At 42.4% G+C, this 23,000-nt stretch overlaps 1 protein-coding gene and 1 pseudogene across 1 annotated transcript; one reads left to right on the top strand and one right to left on the bottom strand.

Moving 5' to 3' along the window:
• The first annotated feature begins 6,182 nt into the window (after positions 1-6,182).
• The window catches only part of LOC139044534 (macrophage metalloelastase pseudogene), a 37,273-nt pseudogene continuing 20,455 nt past the window's right edge, over positions 6,183-23,000 (top strand).
• Positions 11,161-12,477, bottom strand: LOC106840730 (olfactory receptor 6J1-like). Its single transcript, XM_014856392.3, is given in 3 exon segments — positions 11,161-11,721; positions 11,724-12,311; positions 12,314-12,477. Coding segments are annotated over 3 exon segments (987 nt in total). The 5' UTR covers positions 12,381-12,477; the 3' UTR covers positions 11,161-11,389.

The following is a 23,000-nucleotide window of genomic DNA, read 5'->3' on the forward strand; positions in this document are numbered from 1 at the left end:
CTGGTGGTGGTGCTGTTTAATACCGCTCCGACAGGAGAGCTGGGAGTGGTGCTGAATTCACAACAGCCCGTGTGATGCCTGAGTCCCAAGGCGCCCCTGAGATCTACCAGCTCCCTCGCCACCCCCTCTCCCGTTTAGCACAGCATTTGCCCTCTAGACCCAGCCCAGACTCCAGGTCAGCACAGACCATCTCAGCTAGCCCCCTCAGAGGGTGGATGAGGAATGTGGATGGGCCAAGCTCCAATTCACAGGAGGAGAATTAGGCAGAAGTGGGTGCTCCCTGTAGCCCATTAAATGACCCTGTCTTCCGAAGTTCACTCTACATGGGCTTCCACTTGGAGTGTTGCCTACAGCCTAACTCCTACTCATCCTCTGGGTCTCAGCTCAAATATTCCTTGTTAGGGACGCCTTCCCCTGACCCCCCAGACTGGACTTGTTCCCCCTCTTCTGTGTCTCCATGGGACACTCAACTGCCCCTTTGTAAAACTCATGAACTTGTGGTCACTTGTTTAACGTCTGTCTTTCCTCCCTAGACCATAAGCTACTTAAGGACAAGGGGCACCTAGTTCATGTTCAGTGAATGTTGGTTTTGATTGAAAGAGAAATGAGATCTGCCAAGTGTTCAAAAGTTCTCAGATCGTTACCAGTGGAGCCTGCTGTGCTCTGGCTGACTCCAGCTAGGCCCAGAATTCCACAGAATATTACGTTTGTCATGGTGAATGAATGAATGAACAAATGAATGGGATTCCTAGGTATAATTACAAAGCTCTGACCCATCCCAGGACCTTGCGTCTTCTCTGGGACTGGATATGGCTTGATTGCCACCCCTGGCATATGGAGGAGGTGGTAATTATTTAGAGCCTACTGCATGCAACACACCAGAGTTACAATTGTGAAGAAATGGGGTCCCTGCCTTCATGGGAAATTGCATTCTACATGAAGAGACATGCTTAATCAAATTATTGCTATAAATCGATATAACACTGCAACTGAAAAGGGCTGCCCAGAAGAGGTCAGGAGGGCCTTCCTGCAGAGGTGATGACAGCAGAGGCTGAACGAAGGGTAGGTGAAGGGGTTGGGGGAGCATCTGTGGAGAGGAGCAGGTGAAAAGGCCTATTAGCAGAGACGGTGGCTCTGAGATGAGGCTGAAGAGGGAGGTGGGGATCTGGTCTGGCAGGTCCTCTGGCCGTGAGGAGAATCTTGTGTTCATCCTAAAAACAATGGAAAGAAATATCTAGAGTGAGGGTCAGGATAGGGTGGGGAGCATCACAGAAACTCATTTGAGACTTGACCCCACCACTCTGGCTGCTTTGTAGAGTAGATTGGAGGAGGATGAATCCTTGCAGGGGAACTTTAAGGCTGCTGCAGCAGTCCTGGCAGAGATGCTGGTAGCTTGGACTTGGTCAGTGGCTAGTAGACACACAGAGGAGAAAGATGCAAGAAATGTTTAGGAGGTAAAATCAAAAGGACTTGATGTCAACACTGAGTGACGCTACCACCCCCTTGGAGAAAGGCTCCAAACTTGCTCACATAACACAACAACCTGGGGTATTTTTAAAATACTGATTCCTGGGCGGTATTCCCCAGAGTTTGATTCAGTAAATCTGGATGGAGTCTGACCATGACATCAGCATTTAAAACACATTCCCTAGAAGATTCTGATGCCCTCTGTCTACAGGCACTCGTCTATGGGATCCTGTCTCTCTGCCACTTGACCCAGAAGGCCCATGTGGAGAAGTAGGCCCTATGGCCCAAAAGTTTATCTCCTGCTTGCTCCAGAACCACTTCTCTTTGGAAGGCTGCACGACATTCTGATCTGATTTTCCCAAACCCCACACAATGCAAACATTTTCCTCAGGAGCAGATGCAAAAAGAATCTGAGGCAAGTCACAGAGAGTGGCTTGTTTACACTACCAGGCCCACATGGACGCATGGTGGCACACACACACACACACACACACACTCTTACACACACTCCATCTGACTGGGACATTCCTAACATTCCCAGGGCTGGGACTAAGAAATCACTATGAACATACCACCCAATTGACATCGTTCCTGGTGAGTTCTAAGGATTTGTGATAACAGTTCACACCATAAACTCAAGCTCCTCAAAGTCCTAGCAGTTTACAAGGAGAGATTCCACAGATAGACATAAAGGGCTGTGAATAACCCAAGACCAGGATGGTTTTGTGCTGTTCAGTGGCTAGCAGGAAATGTGCTAAATTTAACTTCCTCCTTGGAATAGACACCAAAATATGTGTGCTAAAAATGCAGTCTGGATTCACTGCCAAAAGGGTGGTGAAATCTTGACGACTACCTCTCTCCACTCTGACACATTACGCTGTAAGCCCACAACTGCAGGTACAGTTTGTGGCCAGATAGCAAGTAATCGTATTAGCTGAAAACAAATACAATGTCCAATGAATTGTGCAAAACTTCACTTTTCTCATCATATGACATTTCAATTCATACAGGGTCCTCTTTCTCTGGTCTGCCCCCCTTCCTCTCCCCTCCCTCAGGGTCCTGGTCTGTCTTGCAGAAGCAAGCGAGACACTTGAGATTTTGAGGTTTAGTCCCAACCCCATCCAGGTGAAATAGCTCAAGACAAACCATCTCCTCACTTGCTAATAATGACTGTTTTTCACATCGTAAGTTCAGCATTATTATGCCAGAAAAGTCTTTGTCTTTAGCCTACTAAACATCGCTCTTCACTAGGGTTGAGGAGGAAAGACAATCCCAGCCTGACACTTTTGTGAGAATGAAATGTTCCTAGACAGAATACTAAGGAGGATTCACTGATGCCAACAGATGCACAGAGCCCTCCCTGAAACCCAGGAAGATGAGACCCGGTTCTCTTGATTGGTGGCTCTTTGTAAAGGGATACAAGGAGCCCTGTGTTGACCTGGTCTTGATAATGTCTAGATGCTCCTTCCTTGAGTGTGTTCTGAGGCCTGATGTAGAGTTTGTTATAATTTGGCAACCTCATATTTTAGTTGACACCTATGAGCATCAACTAAAATTATACAACCAGAAGAAACCTGGGACATGCTAGTGACTGAAGAGGACTCCGAAGGACTTGGGGTTGCAGGTGATCCTTCATCTCCTCTGTTTGAAGAGTCTGACTTTGGAAAAGAAAGAGCATGAGGCTGAACACCTGACAGCTAATGTAGTGTCAAAGAACAGGATTTGGGGGAGGGCTTGTGACTTGTGACAGAAGATTTTGGGGTCTCCTATAAACTATGAAGTAACTAACACAAAATATGGGCATCATATACTTCTAAAATTTTCAAGGAAAAGCCTCCAAATAAAACTACAAAACAGGGGCCGGCCTGGTGGCACAGCAGTTAAGTTCGGATGTTCCGCTTCGGCGGCCCGGGGTTCACCAGTTCGGATCCCGGGTGCAGACATGGCACTGCTTGGCAAGCCATGCTGTGGTAGGCGTCCCACATATAAAGGAGAGGAAGATGGGCATGGATGTTAGCTCAGGGCCAGTCTTCTTCAGCAGGAAGAGGAGGATTGGCAGCAGATGTTAGCTCAGGGCTAATCTTCCTCAAAAAAACTACAAAACCATGTATGGTAGCAATGGTTTCCTACACAGCTCTGCAACTGGAGGTGGTCCAAGACTAAGTATTCATGGTCTATGATGAAATAAATAATATCTTCAAATTCTGAAATTATGTCCTTTCTAACTTTTACAGGATTAAACTATTGTTCTTTTATGAAAAGATGCTGATATTCTAAGATTGTTTGGGAGTAGGAGGAAATATCATTTCTTATTGCCAAACATATCAATTTCAGGGATTTTTTTCCTTGTAATTTTAATTAATTTTAGTAAAACCCTAAAGTCTGAAAATGATGCATTATAGAAGACTAGAATGGGACAGGATCTTGAATTTTATCACAAGAAGATCAATGATGTGGAACTCATGACTATAGTATGACCGTGGGAAGATAGTTCAGAGGAAGCAGATCTAATTAAAGTTTCAACAGTAGTGTATATGTCAAAAAGGAAATCACAAAACTGAAAATGGGGCCAGCCCGGTGGCACAGTGGCTAAGTGTGCACATTCTGCTTCTCAGTGGCCTGGGGTTCGCCAGTTTGGATCCCGGGTGCGGACATGGCACTGCTTGGCAAGCCATGCTGTGATAGGCGTCCTACATATAAAGTAGAGGAAGATGGGCACGGATGTTAGCTCAGGACCAGTCTTCCTCAGCAGAAAGGAGGATTGGCAGTAGTTAGCTCAGGGCTAATCTTCCTCAAAAAAAAAAAAAAAAAAAGACAAATAAATGGAGAGATATATTCAAAAATAAAAAAACTGAAAATGGAAGCATATGGATAGGGATGAAAGAAGAAACAAACAGGAAAATAAAACCAGGTAGGAGTAGAGAACAGATGCTAAGATAAGTGGAGGACATGGATGATGCTGTTTAAATTCAGATTGCAAAACTAATCCAAGGCAAGATAAGTCTCCTTCTGCTGGAGGCAGAGCACCTAGGAAATTCTTGCTCAGCTGACAATTTCACTTACTAGATTACTGCAGAAGGATGGTCAGACATAGTTTTCATAGATTCCAAGAAGTCAGATTTGAAAATGTTCCAAGGAAAATTACCTACAGGGCTTTTAAGGGACAGCGAGTTCTCAAAGGTGAATTTCCATTGGTTTTATCCGAAAGGCTCCTGCTGAGGAAGAAAAGAGGCTTCACCAATCAGAACACGGCTGCCTTCTGACAGGATCAAACTACGAGCAGAGATGAACAGCAAGTCTCTTACACTAAAAAATGAACCAAACAAGTAAAGCAAGGACAGTCCTTGTGAAAACGTTAAACCGATATGAAGGTTTTGGTGGACTGGAAGCTCAGTTTGAAGCAATAAAGGATGAAGCTGCCAAAAAACCTAACGCAATGTTAGGTCTGACTCCCAGCATTGGTGACGCGACTCATTGGTCCCACTGCTCCCCGATCGGAGCTCCGGGAGGTTCAATGCTGAGGCATTTCTCCTTTGTTTACGTAAACAAAATATTTTCAATATAAAAAAATAAGGAGGAAAAAGAACTTTTTAAAAGCCACCCAGACTTACACTACTCAAAAATAACCACCTTAAATATTTTTAATATATACATATGTATGTATATACGTATTCTCAGAATGTATAGACACGTACGTATGCACATAAAGATACGCACATATATGTTGTTACAGGTAAATATGTATTTACCAGAATTAAAGCATACTGACAAAGCACTTCATGAATTTTTCTAAAACTTCATTGCTATAAACCTCTTTCTACATTAATAAATATAGAATATAAGAAATATACCACTATTCTTAACTGTATTCCATTGTGTAGATTTGCCATAATATATTGATCCAATTTTCTATTTTTGGACTTTAGAATCCCTTCAAATGTTTTTCTATCATAAACAGTGTGTTAAGCACTCTGTACATTCATTTTTGCCCACTTAACCAATGATTTCCTTCCCAGATGTAAAATTCCAGCATCGAAGGGTATGCAAAATATTAAGGCTTTTGATAAGCAATGAAAAAAAGCTTATACCAAGCAACCAGAAAACGGGAAGCAATCCAGCAGAAAAATAAATGTTTTATCTTGACGTACAGGGCCAAAAATATGAATAAGCAATTTACAGAAGATATACAGATAACCAATGAACATGTGAAGATACTCAACCTCACTACTTATAGAAGAAATGGAAAATAACAATACTATTTTTTACATGTAGAATTGACACAAATTTGTAAGATTGGCAATATCTTGTAATGCCAGTGGTGAGGAAGATGGACATTTTCACACAATGTTGGTGGGAGAGGAAATTGTTACTAGATTTTTGTAGGCAATCTGGCAGACCACCAAAATAATCTAGTACTGAAATTTAAAATGGGCACATACTATGAGCCATAAGTCCTAATCGTAAGAATTTATGCTAATAAATTTTAGCACCGTTAACAAAATGCTAGAAATCTCAATGTCCATTGGTTATAAAAGCGACATCTAAAAATAAACTGTGTTTATAGGTAGTGACATGGAAAGATATTTTAAAGTATCAAGTTGCAGACAACTCATATAATACCATCTGACTTTTCTAAAACAAAAGCTACGTGTATGTGAAGAAAGACATATATGTTTTGTTTTGTTTTGTTTTTTGAGGAAGATTAGCCCTGAGCTAACATCTGCCGCCAATCCTCCTGTTTTTGCTGAGGAAGCCTGGCCCTGAGCTAACATCCGTGCACATCTTCCTCTACTTTATATGTGGGACGCCTACCACAGCATGGCTTGCCAAGTGGTGCTATGTCCACACCTGGGATCCAAACCCACGAACCCAGGCTGTGGAAGCAGAACGTGCGAACTTCAACTGCTGCGCCACCGGGCCGGCCCCAAGGCATATATGTTTTATAAGCATAAAAATGTTTGCTGCTGGAGAGTGGGATTGGCTGGTAGGACTCTCATGTTTTATTTTATACACTTCTGTCCTGGCTGAAATTTTACAACCAATGTGTATTTTTATAATTAAAGATTAAAAACAAGAAGCTCTCCAGTCAAAGGTGATCCTAATTTTGATTTATGTCCATGATGTCAGTTTTAGGGGTGAGCTCCCTCAGGCAGGAATCAAGTCTGCTTGCCTTGCTTCGTGGGTGGTCCAGCACAGACATTTACCTCTGACTGACAAAGCATGTAGCAGCAACCGGCACTTCCGGCGGGGCTCCCAGAGGGCTAGCTGTGCAAGAGCAGATACAAAAAAAGAGGTAAGAGGCTTAATTCTCTGTGTTGAAAATAAGGGAAGAGACTTCTATGTCTCCCTTTTCTTAGACATTTACTTGAAAAACTTGTAAATTCTTTCTCTGTAAGTTCTTTGAAATGCATATAAATCTTTTTAAAAGCTAACTAAGCCTCTGGACAGCTTTGTGACCCAGAGGTCTTTCTTAAGAACCTGCGAACCATCTCTTTGAAATGCAACCCCAAGGCAGGTAGCGTTCCTAGCTCCCAGTGTCTGCAGGATGGTGGGAATCTAACTTGAGTGGACGCCTAGCTCCCAAACTACCTCTCTCATAAAGATTCGAGAAGTTTATTTTTCCTTTGGATAAAGCCGGTTAGCTAACAAATGGTCACTCCAATTACCAAGTGATGAACTATGATGAACTATGTGTGACAAATGGTGTTGTCAAGTCCTCTTACTTGAGGACTACTTATTTATCTTGACAAAATGTATGTAATTTGTTGTATCTGTTTGGCTATATAAGAAGGTGAGACTTCTTTCTGTCTTTGTAATCTATTTACAGGACTGCTGTGCTGTTCATCACATTCTTTTTTTTTTTTTTTTTTTGCTTTTTCTCCCCAAATCCCCATAAGTAGTTGTGTAGTTTAATTGTGGGTCCTTCTAGCTGTGGCATGTGGGACGCCACCTCAGCGTGGCCTGATGAGCGCTGCCATGTCTGTGCCCAGAATCCGAACTGGCGAAACCCTGGGCTGCCTCAGCAGAGCGCGCCAACTTAACCACTCAGCCACAGGGCCGGCCCCAGCACATTCTGATTTAAGTCTTACTCCGTAGTAAAGTTGTTTTCTTTCTCTTCTACCTTTGTGGAGAGCTATTTTGGGTTGGCAGGGGATTTTGTTTTCAATGATATCTCCCCAACAGCTGCCGAGAGTCCAAGGGCCTCATATACCTTTGGAGGCCTGGGGACCCCCCAGGTTCTGCCTGCTGCAGCCTGGAGCAGCCCTCTGGGGCTTGTGGGAGGGTTAACGGAGGCCGCAGGCAAATGGGGGTGTGGGGGCCACAGATGCATTAGGAAAAGGAAGTCACATCACAGACCAGAGAAATCTGCTGAGACCAACTGGACACACTTCCCCTAGCCCCAGGCTTTCTAGGACCAGGCGACGGGCCACCTTTAAGGCTCTGTCTTCTCAGGGAAGGGAAAAGCGCTTCCCATTTGGCCTTGGAAATGGAATGAGTGTAAAAGTGGGAGCAAGTACAGACCGGCCAAGGCAAAGTTTTCAGGCAGAAAAACTCTTTGTTGGCCCTGATCCCCATATCTGAACCCATTATCATTTCCTGACCTCCTCCACCACCACCACCACCAGGGGGCCCTCCCAGTGCCCTCAGGCTTCCTCCCTCTCCTTTCTTTACACAGCTCCTAACTGACGGGCTGAACTGTTACATTGGCCCAACCCAGCTCCAAGCTAACATTTGCATTTTAAAAAAGGACTACTGCTAAACTGCATACATTTTCACTTTATTTAGTAAATAGTGAGCGTATCTAGTGTGAGAAACACTGATGCAGTTTCCTGGGAGAAAAAGGGTAGGGGACCCAACAATGAACAGCCCCCAGTTTTCTGCCCTTAGTGGTGTTTGCTGTCTCTTGGGGAAGACAGACAGACAAGCACACCAACCGCACAAAGAAGGAAGAGGCCTAGAAGGAGGAAGTGTTTTCTGTGGGCTGAGAATGGAAATGCTTGTCCGAGGTTCTCCGTGGGAACTTGGAAATGTGTTGCTGCTTTTAAATCCAAACCCAGAAACTTCTGGTGAGTGGTTTAAAGAATTCCTGGGGCTAGAAGAAAAGGACAACCGAGGGGTTGTGAATCCCCAAATGTTTTAAGTGAAACATTTCCAGCAGAGGGGATGTGGTTCTGAGGCCCCCTCAGCGACCTGAGGAACCCCAGCTTCCTTCTCTCCACTAACCTGCCCCTGCATGCCTGCTCTGTGTCTTTAATCTCGCGGAAGACTGGCCTCAGAGTCTTAACTGCTTTGCCAGATGTACCGCAACATTAAGCTGCCTCTAGGACCTAGTGTGCCTGGGCAGGCCCTACCAGTCAAAGGGCCTGAATCTTGGAGCTTGGGTCCACTCAAAGAAGCAGGGTCTTTAGCACATGCAAGACCTCCTCGGTTTCTGCAGCTCGCACTCCTGGTCTGCTAACCCCCAACTAACCTCTGCTTACCTGAGCTCACCTTTCACCACCCATTACTCTGGTTCTCTGCTTTAGGAGGATTGTCCATGTGCTTAAATTTTTAAATGTTATAAGAACCTTCAATGCTATAAGAACTGAGACACTGAATAGACAAATGGACAATAGCCAGACCATATATGGCAGTAGAACTCTGACCCACAAACTCAGAGGCAACCAGGCAGGGAAACCAACCCACAACCTCTGCAGCAGTCAGCCCAGACGGTCAGGACGTGGTCAGCCCTGCCAACTTCCCTAGTTTTTGCACCCCCATCCCCTCACCAACTTCTTTCCAACTCAGGACTAATCATAGAAAGCCAAATATGCTCCCCAAACCAGTCACAATAGATGCCCCTCTTCTAGTTAGCCTGCCTCCAGCTTCCTCATGCCTCAAACCTCCTATCACAGCACCTTACCTTCTTCTCCTGTATAAAGCTTTCCAAATCCCTTCCTACTTTTGTAGTCTCTCTCAAACCCAAGTGATGATGGCTGACTCCCTTGCTAGCACCAGCTCTGGATAAATAGCCTCCGTTCTCATTTGGGTGGTCTTTGTTTACTTCCACAGCACCCACAGAATTTCCTTAGGTGTGCGTATGTCCTTCTGACCAGTTCCATGTGGAGCACAGGTGTTAATTCAGGTAAAGTGGATGCTGCAGTGCTAGAGGCAAGGAGGACAGGAAAGGAAACCTCAGCCCTTCTGATGACATTGAAAAGTTTGGCTTGCACTGACCTGAGCCATAGGTCTAGATGGTGCCAGTCAAGGATCTCAGGCAGTATTTGGGTATCAAGAACTCAGACTAAGAGTTCAGTTGAAAAGAGACATCTTTCTAGTTCCTCCCCTTTCTAGAAAAGGGGAGGGGCTACCCTTTGTGCAGGGAGAGAGCTTTGTAGTCAAGCTGCTTTTAGGTCATGAGAAATGAACACCTTCTCAAAATATGTCATTATTAGTACCCTCTAGTCGACTCCTACTCCTGGTGACCCTGTGTACAGCAGAGCAGAACCCTGCCCGATCTTTTTGTACCATCCTCTCATCTTCCAGCGCTATATCAGACAATGCTCCTCTGCTATTCGTAGGGTTTTCATGGCCAATTTTTTCAGAGGTGGGTGGCCAGGTCCTTTTTCCTAGTATGTCTTACTCTGGAAGCTCTGCTGAAACCTCTCTATCATAGGTGACCCTGCTGGTATTCGAAATATCAGTGGCATAGCTTTCAGCATCACAGCAACATACAGCTGCCACAGTATGATAACCGACAGAGAGGTGGTGTGGTTCCCTGACCAGGAAATGAACCTGGGCTCTGGCAGTGAGAGCACCAAATCTTAACCACTAGACCACCAGGACTGGCTGCCTTCTCAAAATAGCTCTATAAAAAAGGATTTGATTTATGGGTACAGAAAAACCTCGTCAAATGCAGGAATAGGAAATAAAACACTGCCAGCTTCCTGCCTGGGAAGTCACTAGAGAGGAGGGCCCTTCACGTGTGGCTCTGCAGCTGAGTGGCACTCATCTATCTCTTCTCTATTTTTCTCTATACACCAACTTCATTCTTTTTGATAGACAGACTGGTTTCCTCTCATTTCTCAGCAGCTTGTACACAGTCCCTAAAATGGCCATTCCAACCATCAAGCCTACTCGAGCTTCCAGGGGGAGCATCACCATTATCTACTACAGTCTCTGCATCTCTTAGTTCAAACTCTTAAAAATGAAACATTTGTTTGCATAGTTTATAGATATAAACCAGCCAAGCCACAGAGGTCATAGGTCACTGGCCAGGCATCCATCAGTTGGAGGCTGAGGAACAAGGCCATGTCTTACATAAAAATGTGAGCATTTTGGATATTATGAACATGTTCTATTATAGGAAGCAGTATTATTAAATAACATAGACTACATATATCCACCACAATCATTACATTTGTCCACTGAAGAAAAACAGTGGATTATACGATATGACAGTGGATCAGAGGATAAAGAAGATTATTCCTAGAAAGATCCCTAGGGAAGATGGAAGGAAAGAGGGTCCATGTAGAGGGGACCAGGAAGGACTTTGTGCCAAGCTGATGGAAGAGTTGTGTTCGGATCCATGAGGAAATGGGGCCAAACATGTTGGGAATTCAATAAGACACATGCTGCACAGCCCTTCTGTGATTCTTAGAATATTCAGTGCGGATGAGACTCAGAGATCATCAAGTCCAGCCCTGCCACACTTCAGATGAGAATACTAAGGGCTAGAGTCGCTGGTGACACAGTGACACAGCTGTAGCCACAGGGTTAAAGTTAGAACCAAGGCCATAGTCCACGACCCTGTCTCCAAGCTCAGTCTTCTTTCCACTGTAGATCATTCACGATCCCGTGTGCTAAGGCAAGTCCTCTCTTTCTAATACCGGGGATTTGTATTATGGATACATGCTGGTGAAGAGGGAGGGGGACTGGCCTCTCATAAGTGGTCTTTGTTAGAGGACAATCTGCTCTTCAGCACTGTCCTCATCCTCTTTTCTAAAACTTCTTGAACCCTGACCCACACATCCCTGAGGACCCCCAATGCTGCGTCATTCCTCAGAGTATATATAAAAGGGTTAAGGAATGGAGCCACAACACTGCTCAGTACTGAAGGGACCTTGTTGATCTCGAGATATTCTTTCTGGGATGGAGTCACATAGATAAACACTGTGATGCCACCAGAAATCACGACAATAGTCAGGTGAGAAGCACAAGTGTTAAAACCCTTCTTCCTTCCAATTGGAGAAGGAATACACACTATTGTCAAATGACGAATGTATAGGAATAGACCACAAGAACTATACAGCAGAGGATGTCTGTGGATGAAAGTATAAAATCCATCAGCTCAATGGCAGTGGTGTCTGCACAGGCCAGGGCCAGCAAGGATCCACCGTCACGAAAGAAGTGGTTAATGATGTTGGAGTCACAGAAGGGCAGCTGGGAGATGAGGATGGTTGGAAAGATCACAGATAGGAAGCCTCCCACCCAAGAGAACACAATGGTCCCAATGCAGACAGGAGGTCTCATAATGATGCTGTACCACAGAAGGTAGCAGATGGCAGCATAGCAATCATACAACATGACCGTCAGCAGAAGAAACTCTACAGTGCCCAGAAAGAAATAGAAATAACACTGGGTGACACATCCTGCAAAAGAGATGGTTTTATCTTCAGATACTAAGTTGGCCAACACTTGTGGAGAAATGACTGCGGTGAAGAGGATGTCCAGGACAGAGAGGTTGCACAGGAAGAAGTACATGGGGGTGTGGAGGCGGGAGTAGGACAACACAATGGATATGAGGAGCAGGCTCCCCAGGAACGTCAGCAGGAATGTGGGCAGTAGCAGCACCAGAAACAGCACTCCACCCTCCTGCTGAGAGGAAATCCCAGCAAAATAAACTCCGACACCATCGCAGTCTGATTCTCCATGGGCTTAGGGGGCCTGGCTCAGTTCCCCCAACGAAACAAAGAGAGATAGTACCGAGGAGTGTTCAGCGTATGAAGCCCCATGTCTGTTCATTAGAAGAATATGAACATAGAATGGGTTAATCCAAATTAGATATGTAATCCAAATTTAACTTGTTTTAAATTATTTGCCCGTCAAGTCGGAATTTTTTTTTAAATTGTAATGTTTACCGTTAGCAAGGGTGCCTGCCTTGAGACCTACGCTGTCACACAGTTCTTGTGAGTTTTCTAAAAAATAATTTAGCAATTTTTACAAAAAACCTTAAAATTGAGCAAAACTTTAGACTCAGAAATTCTACTTCCATCCTGAGGAAATAGTCATGGATATGTTAAAAAGATTTTGCCGCAAGAACATTCATCACAGAATTGCTTATAGTAATGAAAATTTGGCAAAATATCCAATATCTAAATACCCAAAAATGGAGGATGGAATAAATAAATTATGGTACATCTAAACAACAGCATATCATGCAGTCATTAAAAACTATATTTTACAATAATATGTGATGACAATATATTCATGATACATTATTAAGTTTTTTAAAGCAAGTTATAAACTAGTAGTAATATGACCCCCTTTGGGGGTAAAATGTAAATTAGCAAAGGTTCTAGAATAGTCAAGACATTGGTGAAGAAGAAGACAGTGGGGGGACTTGCCATAGCAGATATCAAGACTAATAAAACTACAGTGACTGAGGCAAGATGGTATTGGCACAAATATACACAAAATGACCTTTGGAACAAAATGGAGAGCCAAGAAACAGACCCACACAAATACGGAACGGTGATACATGTCAGGGGCGAGAGGAAGCTGGTCCTCCTGGTTGTGTGTAAAGGGAAAAAGTAAAATTGGATTCCCTACCTCATATCAGACACTAAGATCCATTCCAGATGGACAAAAAAATTAAATGTAAAAATCAAAGCTTTCAGAAGGAAAGAGAAGAGAATGTTGTTTTTGGCCTCAGGGTAGAAAAGAACTTATTAAAGAAGATCAGGAGAGTGCTAAATGAAAAAGAAAATATTGATAAATTAAGTTACATTAAAATTAAGAATTTCTGTTTATTAAAAGAACCCCCAAATAAAGTTAAAGACAAATCACAAACAGGCAGAACATATCCGTGACACAGACAATGGACAAATGTTTAGTATCCACAATATACAAGTAATATATTGAGTCTTAAAAGCCATAAGAAATAGATAAGCAATCCACTACAAAAATGGGCCACACATTTGACCTGAATTCCACTAAAGAGGAAAGAAATATAGCCAATAAATGTACAAAAAGGCACTTGATCTCATTAGTAATTAGGGAAATGCAAATTAAGACAATAACAAGATACCATTTTATAAACACTATATTGTGAAACAACAGAAATATGGCAATAAGAATTGTTGGAGAGAATGTGGATTGATAGAAATTCTTCTATGTTGCTAGTGGGAGTGTAAATTTATATAATTGCTTTGGAAAATAATTTGTCATTACCTTGTAAAGGTGACCATTCATATGTTCAGTGACCCAATAATTGTACTCCTAGGTAGAGAAACTTGCACATATGCACCAGAAGACGAACAAGAATGTTCACGAAAAAAGAAAGACAGACAGAGGGAGGGAGAGAGGAAAGAAGGAAAGAAAGGCAGATCAATGTCCAAAGGCAGAAGAACAAATAAATAGTGATATGACCACAGAATGGAATATTCCACAGCAATGAGATAAATGAACTACAGCTCAATCAACAGTAAGGATGAATCTTAGAAAGGTTAGAAAAAAGGCATTCCCAGAGTACATCACACAACAAGATTTATAAAATTTAAACTTAAAAACAAACAAAACTAAATAATATATTGTACAGGCATTTTACAAGTGCAATAAAACATGATTTTAAAAGGGAAGGAAATGATAACCGCAAAATTACCTCTGGGGTGAGAAGGCAGGGCGTGGGCTAGGAGATGAATCCATATTAGAAATTATCAGTTTTGGATTTGGGTAATTGGCTTAATGGTGTTCAATATATTATCAAGCTTTATAATTTAGATTTAGGTAAATTTTTTTTTTAAAGATTTTATTTTTTTTTCTTTTTCTCCCCAAAGCCCCCTGGTACATAGTTGTATATTCTTCGTTGTGAGTCCTTCTAGTTGTGGCATACGGGACGCTGCCTCAGCGTGGTTTGATGAGCAGCGCCGTGTCCTCACCCAGGATTCGAACCAACGAAACACTGGGTCGCCTGCAGCAGAGCGTGCAAACTTAACCACTCGGCCACGGGGCCAGCCCCTAGATTTAGGTAAATTTTAAATGTATTCTTTGATATATATCAAAATTGATACTTAAAAAGATAATAAAGAAAATATAAACATGTGTATGTAAAGAAGATAGAAAGGGAATATGCCAAACTGTTAAGAATGGTTATTACTTGAGGGTAGGACTCCAAGGAATCTTTATTTTCTTCGAAGACAATAGGAAAGTACTTGCCCTTGAATAGCTCTTCATCTTAAAGAGATTATGAAGGAACCTGAGTTCAGGGAAATCACAGAAATGGAGGAAAAACTAAACGAGAGCAAAATTTCTTTCATAGGATCTTTGCTCTGGGCTATTAGTCTAGAGAGCAAACCAAAGATTCTGGAGTCTGTCCCCAGACCTGCCCCCACCTCAGTGGAGTTATGTCATGTGGATGCCATTCCAGTCAACTTACTCTGTCTGTATTGCACAAGGACCTTTTCTTTTTAAAAAGCTTTCTTGAGATATAATTCACATACCATACTATCCACTCATTTAAAGTGTACAAATCAATAGCTTTTGGTATATTCACAGAGTTGTGTATTCATCACCACAATCAATTTAAGAACGTTTTTTATCAACCCCCTCCAAACCCTGACAGCTATTAATCTACTTTCTGTGTCTGCGGATTTGCCTATTCTAGACATTTCATATAAATGGATCATATAATATGTGGTCCTTTGTGTCTGGCTTCTTTCACTTACCATAATGTATTCAAGCTTCATCCATGTTTTGCATGGATCGTTGCCAAGGATCTTGAAGAAAGAATGTGGAAGGAGGAAAGGTCATGGCCCGAGGGAGAAGCTCTGACCCCTGGGCATGGCAGACACACTTGCTCATACACATATACGCACACACATGAAAATTACTAAGAGCAGATACACTCAAAGTTTATGAAAGCAAGAAGAATGATACAAAGGGTGAACCTGGGCTTCGTCACCAAATCTGGAAATGGTAAGATGAGGGTGCAAGACAATCATTTAACTCTCAAAATATGTTTTTTCAGAAATTTTTTCTGCACTCAGTGGAAAATCACTCCCTTGTATCAGAAATATCAAGAAGTTTAATGAAGGCAAAGATACATCCCCTCTAGAGAGCCCAGAAAAGCTGAATGGCTGGCTGCTCTGCACTCACCTCAACTGGGGACGCCTCATGCCACCTCTGTATGTCAGGTCTGCTCACCTGGGCTTTGCTGCCACCTAGGATCTTCTGCAGTAATTATCTTGACCAAAAGCCACAATGAGCTCCACATTAGACCTGCAGGATCTGACAGGTGGAATGAACCCCTCCCAGCTCATCTAGATCTCTGCTCTAACTTTGAAGTGAGTGAACAAGTGGACGCGGAACCGTATACTCTGGAGAAGGGTATAAGGAGGAGAAAAAAAGGATGAGCCCCAGCGAAGGCCTTCAATTGAAAGGCAGGAGAAGGATTCACCATGGGGAACAAGAGGAGTAGTCAGAAGGCAAACCATCAGAAACAGAATCATGCAGGGGAGGAGAAATCCAAGACGGTAGGCGTGTCAAAAGTGCCAAATATTATGGAGAGGTTATAAAGAACAAGAATGAAGAAAAAGTCATTGGGCAATTAAAAAAAATAAGACAAAATGTCTATTACTAACCTAGACCAGCAGCATATTTTGGTTGGGCAAGAGTTGGGGATCCACTGCAGCTTGGAAGAGTAGATAACACCAATCCCCAGCCTCGCACCATTGGCATGCTCCCTGAGCCCACTCCTCACAGCATCCACTCACATTAGTGCCTTGAATTCTGCAGCAAACAAAGGTGAGAAGTGCCCCCTCATATCTATTTGCATATACCAATTTGCATTTAAAACAAGAACTTTACCAGGTGTTAAAAGGGACTGGAATTCTGATCCTCATTTAGATTCAAGGATGTTAGCAGCTATCAAGCATCCTCCTGGAACACAGTAGACCCTAAAATGCTCAGTGAATGCAACTCACATAAATAACCAAATGCTTGACTTCAGAGAAGCATTTAGAATAAATTGATAGGAAATCCACAGCAAAAACTAGATAGCAATGTGAGAACCCTCAAAATGTCACTTCTCATCTCTTCCTTGCAACTACTATTGACCCTACATGTCTCAGATCACCAGACTAGGTCAGGATCGGGGGGTTAGAAAAGTGAAGAGCTCACACCGCATCAGCTCTGGCTTTAAATGCCAAGAATAGTGATAGGGATGTCACTATCAAAGCCTCTTGAGACACTGACGCCACAGACATTTGCACACCTGGCCTGGCCTCTGCCAGGCAAGAGCAAATTTGCCTCTGCTCTTGACACCTACATCTCAGACACTTTTAGTAGGCACTAGACACACATCAGAGAACAAGGCCAGTCCTTGCTCTCCAGGAGTTTATAGTCTAAAGCAGAAGGTTCATAGATGAACTTCAGGGTGTTCTGGGAAATTCCTTAAGTTATGTGCAAAAGAGTGCGTCTATGTAGATTGAGAGGGAGGTGGGAAGAGTCAAATTCTCAAATGACTTTGTGACTCAAAAAAGGTTAAGAATCACTGACTTGGGACCATCCATTTCCCTCATTTCTAAGTTGTCGCCAAGTGCCCCAAGCACTTAGAGCACCTCTGCAGAACCTTTGCTGTGTTGGTGACTTGCCTTCCTCTCCAGCTCATGGCAGACTCCTGGTGGCAGGGGAGGGAAGCACACCTCATGGTTGCCATTGTCCCTACTTCCAGGGTCTCTGTCCAGGAAGGATGATTCAATCCAGGGATTGGCTACCCCTGCTCTTTTGGATGACTTTGAGCTCATCTGGTTGGCAGATCACTGCCTACCCCCTGACAGGCAGAATGACTAGAGAGGAATGTTTATCTTTCCAAAGTACTATCTGCTTCCCAAGACTTCTCCAGACTAAACATCCACTGACTAAGATGGAAAAACACTTTTCTTTTACAAAAAGTCAAAGAGAGCTCAGCGAGTAGTTCAGACTAGGAGGAAGAGGGCAAAGGGAGTGAATGCGCTGAGCTGAGCATTTCTGGTCTAGCAGTCCTATTTCTCATGCAAATTCATAATGTCATTCTGAAATGTCCATCATTCAAGTACATTTTTGTTAGTGTGACTCCCTCTCAAAATGTGACCACCCAACCCCAGAGACAACTTGCCCCTTCAAAGGGGATGAACAGATCCTCCTGGCCTCCCCTTGTATGACTCCATCATTCTCCTCCTAGATGCTTCACTATTCTGCTGATTTCTGTAAGACATAAAATACATTTAGAGAAAAAAATATAATATGTACTGGAGTGTTCTAATGAGCTTAAACCTCAATACTTTTGAAAATGTAACATCTAGAAGCCAGGATAAGTTATTTTTAAATTACCAGCAATTTTCTGATTCAATTTTGTGAACAGATTGTGCTTTTTCGTTTGTTTGTTTGGGGAAAACACTTCAATGGTTTTATGTCAGTAAAGCCAAAATAGTGTCCTCAGTGGCCTAAGACCATACTGAACTGCACTGATCTCCATCATGACATTAAGATCACTTATACTGTGGAAAGAGATCCATCTATGCAGAACAGAATGTGAACCTGGGGCCAAAATGGGGTTTTCCCTTCTCACTGGGCCTCACAGATCAGGATTCTGGACTGTGCAGGGGACCGAGCAGAGAGAGATATAGGGAAGGCACTACATGGTAGAAGGTAGCTTTTGTGGCAATGTGGCAGTAGAATGAGAAATGAGGAAACTGTAAAAGAAAAAAAAAAACCTGTGTATGTATATGACTGGTGGGCTCTAAGAATAATAATTTCCTGTATCTCATTCTATGGAATTTCTGCCCCCCTTTTCTACACTAAAATTCCCTCCTATTATCCCAAAGCTTTTGATGAAGCTTTAGAAGGTGCTACAGCTGGTCTCTGATGTAGTTGGACAGATAACAGAGGAGCCTTCGTCTGCATTTGGGTGAGGAGGTATATGGAAAGCAGTAGCAGTTGGAGAAGCTGGTCACAAGACAGCCAGAAGACCAGCAGAACTGCAGAACTGGTAGGAATTGGCAGAAAATGTAAGCGAGTGCTATGGGAATTTCACGGGAGGGGATCCAGTAAACTACCGAACTTTCAGTTGTCGATCAGGATCCTGGCTTGAACTCTTGTGATTTTAAGCATCAAAGGGAATGGTGACCTTTGAACACCAGAGAAACCAAAGACTTCAGAGTTAGTCAGCTAGTTGCTAGAGTTGTCCCATTTTTTCATAGCCAAATGTCATGAATGTTTGAGCAGTAAGACTTAAAGGAGTTAGAGGAAGGAGAAGTAGTTCTTCCCCATGGTGGCTGGGAAGGCTTCACAAAAGAAGAATTGAACTAGGTCTTGAAGAGGGGGTAGCACTTGGAAAGGGAGAACACTTCTGTTAGGAGAAATGGCCAGAGCCAAAGCATAAAGGTGTACGATGTGCTTTAAACAAGGACTGGTCCTGTCCGGCTGGAAGCAAGTCTATATTCTTAGTATCCATCCTCCATACTTCATGTCACTTTAGGTCCCATTCTTGAGACCCAGGGATGAGAACATGTGAAGCTCATCTCAGTGGAGCAGTCAAAGGTGCGGAAGACATCTTGAGTTAACTGGTGCTAGTTCTCGGAGAGAGACCAATCATCCCAAGAGGACAGGAATTGGTAAATGGTTCACCCTTGCCTCACATTCTCCTCATGCCTCACAACCCCTTCTCAAAAGGCACTCCTGCATCTTATGCCTGAAACCCCTGCAAAATGATGCAAAAAGTGCTCATATCTCTCCTTTTGCCCCTACCCCAGGGCTACTTAGCTTTATGCAGACTCCTCTGGGCAAGAAGTGTGCTGCTTTCTCATTTTCATCCAAAAATATTTATTCAGCACCTACTCTATGTCAAGCACTGTTCTAAGCATAGGGGATACAGCAATGAACAGGTCAGTCTCTGCCCTCATAGAATTTCCCTTCTCGTAAGAAGATAGACAAATATAAATATGTAAATAAAATATTAGGCAGTGTTATGAATAAAAGTAAAAACCCAGAGTAAGGGAACAGAGAATGACAAAGGAGGTCTATTTTACATAAGATGAACAGGAAAAGCCTATGTAAGGAGGTGATACCGAGCAGAGGCTACAGGGATGGGGCCTAAGCCCTGAGGTGGACATGAGTTGATATGGTTGAGGAACAAGGAGGCCACTATGGCTGGAGAAAGCTCATTGAGCATGGGGGGGTGAAGAGGTCAGGGGCAGGCAGAGAATTCTAGGAAAGGGACAGAGGAGGAATTATCCTGCAGCTCCTGGAACGTGGTCCACTCCCGCCCATCACAGCCACACAATGCCCATGGTCCAGCCCTTGGAAGGGCCTTCCCTGCTGTTTTTCCCTGACTCCCTCAAACACACTCATTAAACTTTTCCAAAGTTTTACTGTGCTCTGCAACTGGGGAAAAAAAGAGCAAACTTCCAGTTTTAAAGTTAAGGCAATCAACAGTCAAGGGATTTGAAGTGGCTGGGGCCTTGTTAGCACGGTATTGTAATGATTCTCCAGAGAAACCCCACAACTTCACTCCAGAGAGGGGACGGCTTCCCTCAATGGATCAATAGTTGGGGCTCCAAGTTTCAAATTTCCATAGAAACCAGAAAACAATCCAATACACCAGGCCTGTACTATATGCACATAGAGTCGCAATGTCTTCTCAAAATGGCTTATACCAATGCCTTGTTAGGGATGTTACTCCTGAATGTAGATGAAGGATAATCCAGCAGGACCCCTGGGACTTCCTATGGCTGAGCTGAATGAATCCTATTGAGCACTCGCTATGTGCCATTTCAAGCACTTTACATATGTTGTCTCTAATGCTCCAAGCAAATCCTATGAGCTAGGTGCTGTCATTACGATACCCAATCCACCACGGAGTCTGAGGCATAGAGACTGATAAGGCACTTGCTTCTAAAGTTACACAGCGAGTTAATGGGAAAGTCAGGTTTTAAATCCAGATCAGAATCCAGAACCTGTACCCCGAGGTGTTATGTGCGTGGCACTCTGGAAACTATCCAGTAGCCTGAATGTTCTCGGTATGGTTCTGGATATAGTGGGCACCAACTAATCTTTTGCGTGAATGACTTTTTACTGTCAGAGAAATTTGCCTAACCAATGTCATGAAGACTGTTTCTTTTGGAAAGCCCCATAGTTTTGTAAGTAAGTGCCAGGTTGGTATGAACTCTTTATTCCCAGAAAAGTAAAGAGATGGGCTCTGTGAACTCCGGGGCCCCTCCCTGCCTTGTTCTCAGAAGGAGCACCATTCTGATAAACTGCACTGGGTGCACTGGAACCGTTTGAATTATAAGCAGACAGGTGTTACCTTCTTAAGTTTTTCCTCATGGAGAGCAGAAGTGCTTGGGTGTGTAGCAGGAAATATTTAGGTTAGATATAACAAAAGATGGTCTTCTGTAGGAGACCATGCTGCTTTGCCTTGATTGTCTTTAAGAACTTCATAGATACTCTCTGTCCAGCATGGTGGAGGCCAGCTAGTGGGGTGAGGTGGCTTCCCTTTGATCGGAGAGAATAGGCAGCAGAATGTTTCCTTAAACGGTTCCTGGATCCTTCCCTTTCTTCTTTCATCATTTCTGTAGCATTCCTAGATGTCTCCTATAATTATATAAATAGATCTGTTTTTCCAATTTTTTAATTATGAAAATGTTCAAATGTATAGAAAAGCATAAATTGGCAGAAAATGTAAGCATTCCTATGGGAATTTCACGGGAGGGATCCAGTAAACTACTGAACTTTCAGTTGTCGATCAGGATCCCGGCTTGAACTCTTGTGATTTTAAGCATCAAAGGGAATGGTGACCTTTGAACACCAGAGAATGAACACCCAAAACCACTACCTGATCCAATTTTTTAATCTCTTAGTAAGCATCCATACTTCTGTGGATAGATGAAATATCCAGGAAATAGGAAGAAATTTCAAATATTCACAAGAAACCTAATTAATGATTATACTCAATGGTGAGATATTAAAATAATTCTAACTTTGAAATCAGAAAAATGTAAGCTCCATATTCATTAATTTGATCTCGGTTAGAAATTGTGACTGAAGACAAAAGCCAAAAGCCTTGCTTAACAATTTAACAAAGTGCCTTGAAAGAAAGGTAGACTGTTGCATAAATACTTTAAGAAACAAAGCCCTAAACCAACCATTTCGTCATATTAGATAGACAAGGAAAGAGTTAGAAGAAATATTTAATATCAGTTACTCAAAAGTTTAGTTGTCTGTACTTTTTCTGTACCTTGTGCTTACAGAATTGAGCATATGTCTAAATCAATCAACAAAAGAGCGTTCCTACAGTATCAAAAGATATTTTTAAGTAGTTCCAAGGATAATTATCTTGTAATATTGAAACTAAAAATATTCGTTATAAGAAACCATGTGTTTAAAATGTTTGTTTTCAGAAGACTGTGTGCATTCACTTACAGTTGTAAGATCTATTTTCCTCGGAGGCTGATTTATTCACCACTGTTATTATTATTACCTCACCTATGCAATATAGCTAAATAAATGCTCAGGGAAAAATTCATAGCCTAAAATGCTTATTTTAATAAACAAGAAAGAATAAAAATAAACGAATCGAGGATAGGAAACAACAGAAAAATAAGAAGAAAAATGAGATAAGCCCAAGAAAACTAGGAGGAAGGAATTAAAGAGAAAAGCAGAAAGTAATGAATTTTTGTAACTAGTACAGCAAGTTCTAGAACTGATTTTTGAAAATCAACTAAATAGATTAACCATTAGTGAGCCTATTTTTGGGAAACAAGAAAACACAAACACACCAACCAGTAAAGGAAGAAATAACCTGACACGGCAGAAATTATTTATATATGTATGTTTTCATTTTTTTGCTCACATCTACCCACATACATTTGAAAACTTGTATGAAATGGATCACAACTGATCCTAGAAAAGATGGAAAACTTAAATATACCAAGTAGCCCAGAAATCGCATAGAAGAAAGAAAGTTGTTAAAGAGTTACCCCCTACATAGGCCCCTCCAAAAATCACCAGACCCAGATCATTTCACAGAACTGAGTACAAGCACAAAAAAAAATAGGAAAATTTTCCAGTTCTTTTCACAAAGCAAGCATTATATCAACAGGAGAAAGCAAAAATTGTACAAAAAAGGAAAACTACCCATTTATGAATATCAATACACAAATCACAAAATATTAACAACAAGAATCCAGTAAAGCACTAAAAAAAATATATACCATGACCAAGTGTGATTTTTCGACAGATGCAAAATGATTCAATATTAGGAAATCTGTTAATATAATTCATCACATGAATAAGCA

Source organism: Equus asinus, chromosome 2 (assembly GCF_041296235.1).
Source record: "Equus asinus isolate D_3611 breed Donkey chromosome 2, EquAss-T2T_v2, whole genome shotgun sequence".
Taxonomy (NCBI): domain Eukaryota; kingdom Metazoa; phylum Chordata; class Mammalia; order Perissodactyla; family Equidae; genus Equus; species Equus asinus.